The sequence below is a fragment of the Thalassophryne amazonica genome, chromosome 5 (genome assembly GCF_902500255.1).
Source record: "Thalassophryne amazonica chromosome 5, fThaAma1.1, whole genome shotgun sequence".
NCBI classification, from domain to species: Eukaryota; Metazoa; Chordata; class Actinopteri; order Batrachoidiformes; family Batrachoididae; genus Thalassophryne; species Thalassophryne amazonica.
The window spans coordinates 91,967,828-91,980,606 of record NC_047107.1 but is presented as its reverse complement, the minus strand read 5'-3'; the positions used below and the strand labels follow the sequence as shown (position 1 = coordinate 91,980,606).

General features: G+C 39.2%; 1 protein-coding gene across 6 annotated transcripts in view; it reads right to left on the bottom strand.

Annotated features, from left to right (window-relative positions):
• The window catches only part of ksr2 (kinase suppressor of ras 2), a 494,388-nt gene that overhangs the window by 114,951 nt on the left and 366,658 nt on the right, over window positions 1-12,779 (bottom strand). For 4 of the 6 annotated variants that reach the window (XM_034170876.1, XM_034170877.1, XM_034170875.1 and 1 more), the window contains 4 exons: window positions 10,665-10,724; window positions 10,276-10,382; window positions 9,233-9,401; window positions 4,463-4,504 (listed from right to left, as the gene is read on the bottom strand). In XM_034170876.1, the coding sequence (XP_034026767.1) occupies window positions 4,463-4,504; window positions 9,233-9,401; window positions 10,276-10,382; window positions 10,665-10,724 (378 nt within the window). The remainder of the gene's footprint in view (window positions 1-4,462; window positions 4,505-9,232; window positions 9,402-10,275; window positions 10,383-10,664; window positions 10,725-12,779) is intronic. The other 2 variants (XM_034170879.1, XM_034170880.1) reach the window with 2 other exon arrangements.

The following is a 12,779-nucleotide window of genomic DNA, read 5'->3' as shown; positions in this document are numbered from 1 at the left end:
GTGCATTGTTAGAGTATATTATTATTGGGGTTTATTTGCTGTTTAGTTTATTTAGTATTATTGTTTATTGCTTTGATTCATGGGAAAGCCCTATATAAACAGAATAGTTACTATAATTATTATTATTATTATTATTATTATTATTATTATTATTATTATTATTATTATTATTATCAATAATGAACACATTTTTTCATTGTGTAAGTTGTACCTGAGCCTCAGGCCCTAACAAATAAGCAAAAAAAAAAAAAAAAAACAACCCTGTGAAATCCAAATTTGAAAAACTAAAACAATGAGACATTTTGTGTCTTGGCAGAGGTCTGCACTCTGAGTGACACTCGACTTATGTTCTTAGATGAGGTCAGTTTTTACATGATTTTTTTTGCAGGATATATCAAAAAGACATGAACAGATTTAAATGAGAAAGAAAGAGGACTTAAAAGACTTGATTGATTGATTGATTGATTGATTGATTGATTGATTGATTGATTCATTAAACTTGAAGCTGGCAAGTAATAAAAAGTTAAGGAAGACCTGGTTAGATTTCCATCTAAATTCACGTACAGCATTCTTAATTAATTTTATAAAATTCCATCCATCCATTTTCTTCTGCTTTATCCGGAGTCGGGTCGCGGGGCCTGCAGCTCAAGCAAAGCTGCCCAGACCTCCCGATCCACCCACACCTCCCCCAGCTCCTCCGGGGAACCCCAAGGCTTAAGGAAGAGAATATTAGATTTCAATCCAGATTCTGATCTAGCACTTTTTATTAATATTAACAAATTAATTAAATTTACAATTATACCTTCATAAAGATTTAAGGAAGAGCAGATTAAATATATACACATTTGGATCCAGTATTTTGTTTAGTTTTTTTTAATGTTTTTTTTTTTATTATTATTTTTGTATTTCATAACATCTCACATTGATTTCTATTTCTATATTACTACACTTTGGGGAAATGGTGTTCTAACAGATACTTCAATAGAGCCAAATACAAATAAATGGAGGACTGTTAAGAATGGGCAAAGTTTTGTGCTATCTGAGTACCTTGTACTCTTGTACTGTCATTGAAATTTTACAAATACTTACAATAAAACAGAAACAATAAAAATACAGTATTTATCACAACATGAATGTGTGACATACCCTTTTACTCTCGTATCTTTGTAAGAAATCTCTTATTTCATGAAAATTTTGTTAAAAAATAGTCTGCTGAGTTCACTCATCAATTTACTCACTGTCATTTTAATTCTTTTACAGTTTTTTATTGGTTTATTTTATTTTGTGATTGCATGGATGTTTATTTTTTTCCCCAATTTGGGGGGTTTTAATAAAGAAATAATAATAATAATAATAAAAAAACTATTGAAAATAGATGCCTAGGTCAGCGTGTAGATGCTGTTACCGGGGGAATTTCAACCCTGAGCAGCAGTTTATCAAGGCTCACCAGTGCACCACTACCAATATGATCTCTCAGATTTCTGTCACAAATGAGGACAATTTGCAGAACACTAAGTACATTCTTGGGCTGCTCCAATACACTCATCATCCTCTGGAGGAGCGTGACCAGCGCACAGATGTTGGGTTCCAAGCAGGTACTCAGGATGCACCGTCTCACCAAGATGTTATCAGCTCCCAAACCAACTTTACCAGCACAAATGCTGAAATATCTGCCTGGGATCATCAGCAATCGTGCATAGTGCAAGACCCTCAGCATCAGCTCATCTCAGCATGAGTCCACCAGTCTGACTTCATCAGAGTTCATCTTCTGACAAGCTTCTTCAGAATCTGTCTCCAGCCAATTCTCATCATAGCCAAACATCACCTTTTGGCTAATCAGTGTCACAGCTCAGTCTTGCACCATTCATTTCAGAGCACAGACATGCTTCATCAGAATCAGAGTGCAATCCGATGAGACAAAACACAACTCTGTGCCATGGGGAATGGAACACAGCACATCATCAGTGACTAAATGCAGCTCTGTGACATCAGAGAATAAACAAAGCTCTGGGACTTCAAAGCCACAACAGCAATGTAGCCCTACATCAAATGCTGCTTTCCAACAAGAAAGAAAGCCTTTTTAGCTAGGTCCAAGGGAACTCAAGGAAGCTGAAACACTATGCACTGTTAATTCCTATGATGGTTGTGGTTTCACTTTATCACAAAACTGGGGTGACATTGCTGCTGAACCTCTCTCCTGACCCAGTTCCTTGTCCTGAAGTGCCTACCCATCGGTGCACCACTCCAGCTGGAGCTCCTGTTTCTAAGGAGGCTGGTTAACAGTTAATTCAAAGGCTGAATTTTATTGTTGACACAGCGCAATCACAAACCCACACACTACCACTCCTCAATGAATTTCTCAAGTCCCACAATCAGAGAATCCATTGATTCCACAAAAGTCACAGGAGGCATGAACTTGCCAAACACTGCAGCACTACACAGCATGTAGTTTATGCAAGTATTGAACAGAGCAGGGACCAGAACACATCCCTGATGAATGCCAAAATTCAACTAGAAGTTAGAAACTGTGCCCCTATTTGGCACAGCAGACAGTATCGGTGTCACTGACTGAACGGTCCCTCGAAAAATCAGTCTCCCCTGCTTTCACTGCTATCGCCTCGTTTCTGCTTAAAACTGCACTCCAGTCATCATCTATCTCAGCGACAGATATCTGAAGCTTTTGTACAACAATCATTTCCACATAAATTCAGCGTTATTTCATAATAAAAGATGGGGGAGTAATCGGAGCACCACAACAGCACGTCTGAGTCTGACTCTCTACACCCAAAGCGATCAAAGGGAATAATGTGATTATTAACAAATGACAAAGTAAAACCTCCTAAATCATTCTAAAGTCAGTTTTAAGCAGAAACTAGGCGTTAATGGCGACTAGGCGATGTCCAGCAACTTACTGGACAGCCCACAAATTCTCAGGATATCCCACAGACCTGCCTGATCAACCAATTTGTGAAAATCAAGCAAGGCTGCAAAGACGCTCTGCAGATATTAATGCTTGTGTTGAATGAGAACTCAAAGATGACGATGCGCTCAATGACTGACTTCTTGGTGTGACACCAGACTGCTTTAGTGACTGCAGAATATTCTACTTGTTTGCATTCAAAAAGTCTTGGGTTGTTTACACTGAATGATTCATATCAATTTCCAACTGTGTAGTACTGCCAAGTAAAGTTTGATTAATTTGGCTTAATGGGAACAGATAATGAGACCTCAGCACTTCAGATTTCACCTTCAAATCTGAGGCCATGGTAATCCCTTAGGAAATGATGGCTTTCTCAGTTTTGATCAGGACTGACTTGATGCCCCAATTGATGCAATTAAACTATTTTAGGATTCTATTTATCAATAAGACATGCTCAAAAAGCCCAAAAGGCAAAGCTCTCAATTTACAAGTTGATTTTCAGTCCGACTTTTAGTCATGGTCATAAACACTGGGTACTGACCAAAAATTGACACCATGCTTGTTATCTATGATCTTCCTAGTCTTTGATGTTCCTGAGTTCAAAGCGTTTCTTTTAAAGAATATACAACATAGCTGATTTGTCCACACCTAATATTGTTGCAACTGTTTTTGGTATTAATGATGTCTTGCTTCACTGACACCTCTATGGAGACACATTGACAGGGAACAGCAATCAACATGAAACAGTGTAGTTCACAAACCGTTTACCTGGTTTGGATGAAATTACCTTGGATTTTTTGTTAAAATGCTTGATCTCATATCCATTATGTCATTATGACCATCAAAGTAAAATAACACCAGCTCCAATATCCAGTTATTCATTGGCTTGATTGTACATTCAAGCGTCCTTTGAAATTGAAAATCATTACTTACATAAAAGACAATGAATTAATCAAGGTAGAAATGGCACTGCTGCTTGCGTGAATTTTTTTTGTTGTATATTTTGTAGACAAAATGTCCAAGTTGTACAGAGTTTAATATGACAATGTGGTATTACAGGATAATAGCGTTAGATTAATGGAAGTCAGAGTGAATGCTGGTGTCTGGAAATGTTATGTGGCTCATAACAGCAGATGATGTAATTTGGCCCAAAAACAAAGCCCAGAATCTGTGTGACTGAAATAATCAGAAGCTGGGATTGCACCAATTCGTTCAAATTCAAGCTTTTTCCAAAAGCTGTCTCCTCAGATCTCAGTCACACCTCACTCTTTCTCACACCGGTGCAGGCCGTCACTGCTGTAATAGTCAGCCAAATGAGCAACAACTGCGTGGTGAAAGTGTAGGCAAAAGGAACAGGTCTGGACATTGACAAATCATTATGGGAGGCCAAATAAGACAAGCTAAAAGAAATGTGGAGGGAAGGGACAAGGTGAAAAGATTTCTATCACCACCAACATCAAAGGAGCTTTCCCCCTCTTGCTGACGCAGTGCCAGCTGTGGTGCATTATGGGTAGGGATAATGATCAATTATGAGACAGTTACCTGGAAAGATGAACTGCTGTTTGTATTTGAAATAACTGGAGGCTGCAGAAAGAGAAGAAGGCAGAGGTGAGGTTGGCAGAGAGCGTATACTCAATAAATATTTAAAGGCTATATTTTGAAACACAGGACTGTGAAAAGCTCAAAAATATATCTAAAACACAGTCTGAAGCTTTACTAGCACTCTTCTTATGAAGTCAAAATTATTTTCACAAAAACAGATTTTATTGCGTGGCTGACAAAGAGATGAAGGAAACAAACAACAAGGGGGAATGTTACCAGTTACATTACATCCTACAACCCCTGGCAAAAAGTATGGAATCACCGGCCTCGGAGGATGTTCATTCAGTTGTTTAATTTTGTAGAAAAAAAGCAGATCACAGACATGACACAAAACTAAAGTCATTCCAAATGGCAACTTTCTGGCTTTAAGAAACACTATAAGAAATCAGGAAAAAAAATTGTGGCAGTCAGTAACGGTTACTTTTTTAGACCAAGCAGAGGGAAAAAAATATGGACTCACTCAATTCTGAGGAATAAATTATGGAATCACCCTGAAATTTTCATCCCCAAAACTAACACCTGCATCAAATCAGATCTGCTCGTTAGTCTGCATCTAAAAAAAGGAGTGATCACACCTTGGAGAGCTGTTGTGTTGTGTGGGCTGCCAGAAGAGGAGGTACTGCTGGCCCACCACCAGAGGGCGCCCTGCCTGAAGTGCAGGCTTCAGGCACGAGAGGGCGCTGCCGCCACGGACACAGCCGGGAGTGACAGCTGTCACTCATTATTTCCTGACAGCTGTCACTCATTCTTCATCATCTCACTCCATAAAACCCAGACGTCATCTCCACCTCATCGCCGAGATATCGTACTTCTATGGAGGTAACTTTCTCTACCTGTATTAATTAATTGTGTTGCAGCTGTCTTACCAGAGGACCGGCGTGGGTCGCGACTGTTTCGTCCTACGTCCCGTCAGATAAGTGGTTAAACAGACGCTGCACAAGTGTGTGTTAAAGGTGGAGGTGGAATTCCTACCATTGTTGTTACGGGGTGTACACACACCCACACTTGACTGTTTTTGCTCTTCGCCAGCAGTACCAGATCCGACAGTCGGGGACGGTGATCACCTGGGAATTCGGGACTTGGCGGCTCCAGTAGTCACCAGGTTCGGTGGCGGCGGAAATCGTGTGGTTCCGGCTCTTCTCAGGACAGACGTCTTCTATCCTCGAGCCTGCCCACACGTCACCTTTGTGGATTGACTGTTATCAAATTCTGAGATTGTTTGTATATTCGTTGTGCACCTTCACAACATTAAATTGTACTTTTTGGCTCATCTATTGACCGTTCATTTGCGCCCCCTGTTGTGGGTCCGTGTCACTACACTTTCACAACATGTTGCACCAAGTGGATTGACATGAATCATGGCTCCAACACGAGAGATGTCAATTGAAACAAAGGAGAGGGTTATCAAACTCTTAAAAGAGGGTAAATCATCACGCAATGTTGCAAAAGATGTTGGTTGTTCACAGTCAGCTGTGTCTAAACTCTTGACCAAATACAAACAACATGGGAAGGTTGTTAAAGGCAAACATACTGGTAGACCAAGGAAGACATCAAAGCGTCAAGACAGAAAACTTAAAGCAATATGTCTCAAAAATCGAAAATGCACAACAAAACAAATGAGGAACGAATGGGAGGAAACTGGAGTCAATGTCTGTGACCGAACTGTAAGAAACCGCCTAAAGGAAATGGGACTTACATACAGAAAAGCTAAACGAAAGCCATCATTAACACCTAAACAGAAAAAAAAACAAGGTTACAATGGGCTAAGGAAAAGCAATCGTGGACTGTGGATGACTGGATGAAAGTCATATTCAGTGATGAATCTCGAATCTGCATTGTGCAAGGTGATGATGCTGGAACTTTTGTTTGGTGCCGTTCCAATGAGATTTATAAAGATGACTGCATGAAGAGAACATGTAAATTTCCACAGTCATTGATGATATGAGGCTGCATGTCAGGTAAAGGCACTGGGGAGATGGCTGTCATTACATCATCAATAAATGCACAAGTTTACGTTGATATTTTGGACACTTTTCTTATCCCATCAATTGAAAGGATGTTTGGGGATGATGAAATCATTTTTCAAGATGATAATGCATCTTGCCATAGAGCAAAAACTGTGAAAACATTCCTTGCAAAAAGCCACATAGGGTCAATGTCATGGCCTGCAAATAGTCCGGATCTTAATCCAATTGAAAATCTTTGGTGGAAGTTGAAGAAAATGGTCCATGACAAGGGTCCAATCTGCAAAGCTGATCTGGCAACAGCAATCAGAGAAAGTTGGAGCCAGATTGATGAAGAGTACTGTTTGTCACTCATTAAGTCCATGCCTCAGAGACTGCAAACTGTTATAAAAGTGGTGCAACAAAATACTAGTGATGTGTTGGAGCGTTCTTTTGTTTTTCATGATTCCATAATTTTTTCCTCAGAATTGAGTGATTCCATATTTTTTTCCCTCTGCTTGGTCTAAAAAAGTAACCGTTATTGACTGCCACATTTTTTTTTCCTGATTTCTTATAGTGTTTCTTAAAGCCAGAAAGTTGCCATTTGAAATGACTTTAGTTTTGTGTCATGTCTGTGATCTGCTTTTTTTCTACAACATTAAACAACTGAATGAACATCCTCCAAGGCCGGTTATTCCATAATTTTTGCCAGGGGTTGTAGTATCTGCTAGGATTTAGACCCCATAAATAAAACAGTTTGTCATCCTTGACATCAGAAAAAAGTGATGAGGGCATGGCGGTCTGCATGGATCAGCACAAATCAGGAATATGAACAAACTTGTACTGGTTTTGGACACGTTCAAACTTTTGAGACCTCGGTCATATTCTCAGCTGCCTCAGCTTGACTCATGACTTCCTCTGGGTGGCTCTGTCTCCAATTTTCAGGGCATGTGTAGACAGTAGGGGTGTCATGATCACAAAAGCCAATGTTCAGATCAGACACAGTTTTTAAGCCACGCATCGGATCGTTTTTTGCATTAGCAAAAAAATTTAAAAAAGAGACAAATACTACTTTGCTTTGCCGTTTTAAAAAGAACCTAATGGGCAAAGAATACAAGAAACTTTTACCTGTGTTCTTGCAAGAAAGCAAGATGTCCAGCATTTTACATAATATTTCAAATAAAAATACTTCATTGTTATATTAGACTGCAAAAAGGAATCAAAGTTTGTCAAAATCATGAAAAGCGATGAAGAAGAAGTGGAGCAAAGCTGATCTAAGTTTATTCCTGCAAATTCTTTTTCAAGATGAAGATGTCTACATTGTCTGGTGTAATAACGGCGATAATAATGTTATTTATAACCCTTTCAGGATAAATAAATTTTTCCGACCACCACTGATCCAAATTAATTCAGATCAGTGGTCCCACCAAGCAGATGCTTGGAAAAAGTTGGGAATATGGTACTTATTTGGTTATTTTCCAGAGCCGTGGACTTTGTGTCAGCTCAGCTGTGCACGCGCTTCGAGTGCAACTCTCAGTTCAGTGAGTTTAAGACGAGTTTAAGAGAATAGACAACAGACACTTCACCCTCAACTCCCTTAATTTTTTGTTGAGAGATTTTTTTTTTTGGTTTTTGGATCCAGACGTGTGGAGCCTGCTGTCTGTAACAAAGCACAAGGCTGTTATAGCTTAGTTTTAACAGGCTGCATGAACGCCCAGCTGGTACTTCCCACGAGGCTGTTTTTACAGACTGCCTGAAACGCAGCTGTATTTGTTCCACTCACACTTTTCCCTGTTACTGCATGAATGAAGGACACATGAGTGTGCACCAAGATGTCTCTCTAAACAGAGCTTGAAGCTGCGTTTAACAGGCTGCATTCACGACTGAACAACGTGCACATGCAGCTGCAGCCTCTCTGCTAACAGTGTGATTTTATCATGACTGCATCAAAATTAGTGCAGTTATCACTTTAAAAACAAGTCACCATGACATGAAACCACACTTATGTAAAGTCTGCAACTATCTGTGGTTCACATGCGTTCTAAACTGTGGTCCATGTGGATTACAGATCAACTGTGATCCGTCACACCACTAATGGAAACAGTTACCCAGAATCATCCCAAGTTGAGTATGATTTCACACAGAGTTGCACCGTGCTTCTTCTCTCAACTCGTGTGGATTGAGCTGAGGTGGGTAAGAGTTTGACAGAATTCCAGAAATCTTTTAGACAAACAACATAATAATGTAAATCAAATACAACAATAAATTATAAAACCCTGTAGAATTGACTGATACAGGCCATGACCCTGAGTTTGGCATTGATATTAGGAAAGAGAAAAAAGTTTATTTTACCCAGAGGTCCACATTGTAGTACAGCCCAGTCTCACGTTTTTTTTTCATGCTCCCGTCACAAAATGACTCAAATTTTCATGACAGGGTTTTTTTTTTTTAAACTCACTATTACTAACCCTACTCCTATCATTTCGTGACAGGGTTTTTTTTAACTCACTATTACTAACCCTACTCCTACCCCCAACCCTAACCTTAACCATAACCTAATTCTACTCCTTCCCCCAACCCTAACCATAACCACCGACTCCCCGCTTCACTTTTATTTTCGTGCAGCCATCATGGAATGAATTAGAATGAAGTCATGCTGCCGTGACGAAAATAAGGCACTTTTTGACACAATATCACGAAGTAGTAGATCAATGTATATTTCATGTTGCTGAATCACGACTTGCCGTGAGACCAGGTTGTGTAGTACCTGTCAAGTTGAACTGCTTCTGCTGCCGTGCTGACTGTGGGGAGGGATGTAGTGGAGAAGGGGGTGTGGCACTGCTGGGCAGAGGCGGAGCTGGGGAGGAGGGTGTGGAGGAGGTGGTGGATGAGGGATTACTACTGGAGTCTGGTTGGTATGGGACTGAGATGTGGTCCTGTAAGGTAGCAGAAAAGAGAAAGACCAACCATGGTTACACTTAAAATGTATCTACTGGTAGTTTTGTAACTTTAGCCCCTTAATTACAAATTGGGTGCGCTCTACATTATTTTTACCCTTTGTTCCAAAACATACAAGCTGTTAGATTGATTTCCTACCTTCCAGGCAGCAGCTGTCTCCATTAATTTCAACACCATATGAAAATCAAGTTGGACTTGAAACTTTCTTGACAGCAGTAATCCATCACAGTCAGCAATATGCCCGTTTTACATTTGTGTGTGTGTGTGTGTGTGTTATAGTATCATGCACTGCATTTTTGCGGAGGACCTATTTTAAAAATTACCCTCTGTGCTGCGTTCAAGTGTACTGAATTATCTCATCACAAGCGACTGTACATTTACTTTGTAGGAGGAAATACTTAATGTCACAGCACAACATGAAATTACTTTTTTTGAACGATATTCCATTAGACACATTACCTAACTACAGGAGGAATACCCGCCAAGTCCAAGAGTTCCACACGTTTGCACATAAAAGATCCGCTGACAAACATTTGATTATTTCCTCATTGCCTTCTTCCTTTATTTTATAGAAGGCTCATATGAGCCTTGTGATAGCCACTATTATGTGGGTTTACCACCACAATCAACTGATCATCGTTCCATGTGCAAAATATTTAGCACATGAAAATAAAGCAATTTGTTCAAATGTTATTCTATCAATCAACATAAACACTGCAACTGTGGTGTAACTCTGTTGTACTTTAATAATGTTGCAAGAGATGAACTGGTATGTAAAAAAAAAAAAAAAAGTGATATGTCACAGAGGTTGTGTATGGAAATGGTTAAACACGGCTCATCTTTGATACTTACCTTGTTGATTTTGTTGGTTTTGGGGAGTGTCTGACTGACGTGCAGGTCTGTGTACCTGAGCGGGTTGTTGATGTCACATGGCACAGATTCAGTCCGTACCAGCCGAGCTACAAGCATAAAGAAAAGGAAAAGAAAAAAAATACTAATAGAGCACAGCAGGAGGCTGAAAATCAAACAAGCCAGTTTAATAGGTTTCGGAGAAGCTCTTTATCAGGCTGCGTTACTAATGTGAAAAATGAACAAATGGCTTTTTCCTTGAACGTCATCCACTTATCACATGGTGACACTTTGTTAACTTTTCTAAAGCAAACTGTCATTTTAAAAGCTACTTTTTAAATAAACCATTGTTGAAGTGTAATTAGAATCTTCATGTTTTTTTTGTTTCTTACCTTGAGTTGTTCCATGATGATCTTTTTGAGGAGGGAAGAAGAGGGAGCAGAGAAAGGATAAAAGAAATGCATGACATCATATAAGAGGAATGTTTGATTTCAGGTGCTGTCTGTGCTCGTACAAACATTGCATAACGAATTCCCATTTGCAAATTGAAGTGGTTCAATTAACTCTGCTTAAACGTCACATTTCCAGATGAAGACAAATGAATAATTTAGTCTCAATAACTACGAGATAAGTTACACTACATCCAGAAAGTATTGACAGAGCTTCACGTTTTCAACATTTTATGTTATGTTACAGCCTTATTCCAAAATGGAGCAAATTCATTTTTTCCATTAAAATTCTAGTCACAACACCCCATAATGACAACATGAAAACTGACATTTTTATTTTTGCAAATTTATGGGAAAAAAAAAGCTAAGAAGAAACGTGTACATAAGTATTCACATCCTTTGCTCAATACTTTGTTGATGTACCTTTGGCAGCAATTACAGCCTCAAGTTTTCTTGAATATGATGCCGCAAGTTTGGTGCACCTATTTTTTGGCAGTTTTGTCCAGTCCTCTTTGCAGCACCTCTCAAGGTCCATCAGGTTGGATGGGGAGCTTCAGTGCACAGCCATTTTCAGATCTCTCCAAACATGTTCAGGTCTGGGCTCTGGCTGGGCCACTCAAGGACATTCACAGAGTTGTCCTGAAGTTGCTCCTTTGATATCTTGGCTGTGTGCTTAGGGTTATTGTCCTGCTGAAAGATGAACTGTCACCCCAGTCTGAGGTCAAGAGGTTTTCATCCAGGATGTCTCTGTACATTTTTGCATTCATCTTTCCCTAAATCCTGACTAGTCTCCCAGTTCCTGCTGCTGAAAAACATCCCCACAGCATGAGGCTGCCACCACCATGCTTCATGGTAGGGATGGTGCCTGGTTTCCTCCAAACATGATGCCTGGCATTCAAGCACTCTGAGACCACGAGATACAAAATTCTCTGGTGTGATGAGACAAAGAGTTCAATCTTTGTCGCATCACACCAGAGAATTTTTTTTTTCCTCCTGGTCTGAGAGTCCTTCAGATGCCTGGCAAACTCCAGGTGGGCTGCCATGTGCCTTTTACTAATGAGTAGGAATGGTATCGAGAACTGGTTCCTTTTGGGTATCGTTAAGAAATGATTCGATCCACCAACATCAAAAACCTTTTTGCTTAAGGATTCCCTTAACGGTCCTTCAGAGTGGCCGTTGTTTTTGGGGGTGTTTGTCAGGAAAATGATCATTTCTCTACATTGATTACAGATCCTGCAGCGGGTCTGTAATCAACTTTTCTGCAGTGTGGCTTTGCTTTGAACCTTGAACCAATCGAAGCAGTAATTCGCAGGTCAAAGCAGTGCTTCGATCTACTGCTTTGTTGATTCATTGTTTTATTTCACTTTATCTTAATTTTCCCCAGCTAAAACCCTAAAGAGCATATGTCTGTAAGTAATATTTACCTTTTTTTATGTTAAACCGACCTGTTATGGTCTTCTGAAACAGTTGATAGATGTATTTTATAACTTAAAAATGGAATGTGTTAGTGTGTCTATGGCGTTTTCAATGTTAAAGTTAGCATTAAGTTGTTTGCATCTCAGCAGCAGGTTTGTGTGCATTTGTTTTCTGTATAATAATTAATGGCTCAGTGTTCGTTGTCGTAAAAGAGTCAAATTGTAATTTTTTTAACATTTATTTTATTGATGATATATAATATGATGATGATAATAGCAACAACAATAGTAATAATAATTCATAACTAATAATGCAACAATACAATCTTAGAGAAAGAGACAAAAAGAACCTGATGAAACAAAACACAACAGAAAAGATAAAACCAACTAAAAATTTAAATAAATAAATACATATAGAAATAAATGCCTTTTTCCTGTGAACACCTAGTGACTCTTACACCTCAACTTCATCCCTGTTTTATTTAAGATTAATGACAATTTGTTTCAGTCAAACCATATTTTCAATTTGTTAATTTCTTCAGTGATTTCCTCCAGAACTATCTGCCAAGCTAGAAAACTGCTGTATCGTAGTAAGAGCAGAATACTACTGGAATGAATCTGAATAAGGAAAGTTGGTTTTTTT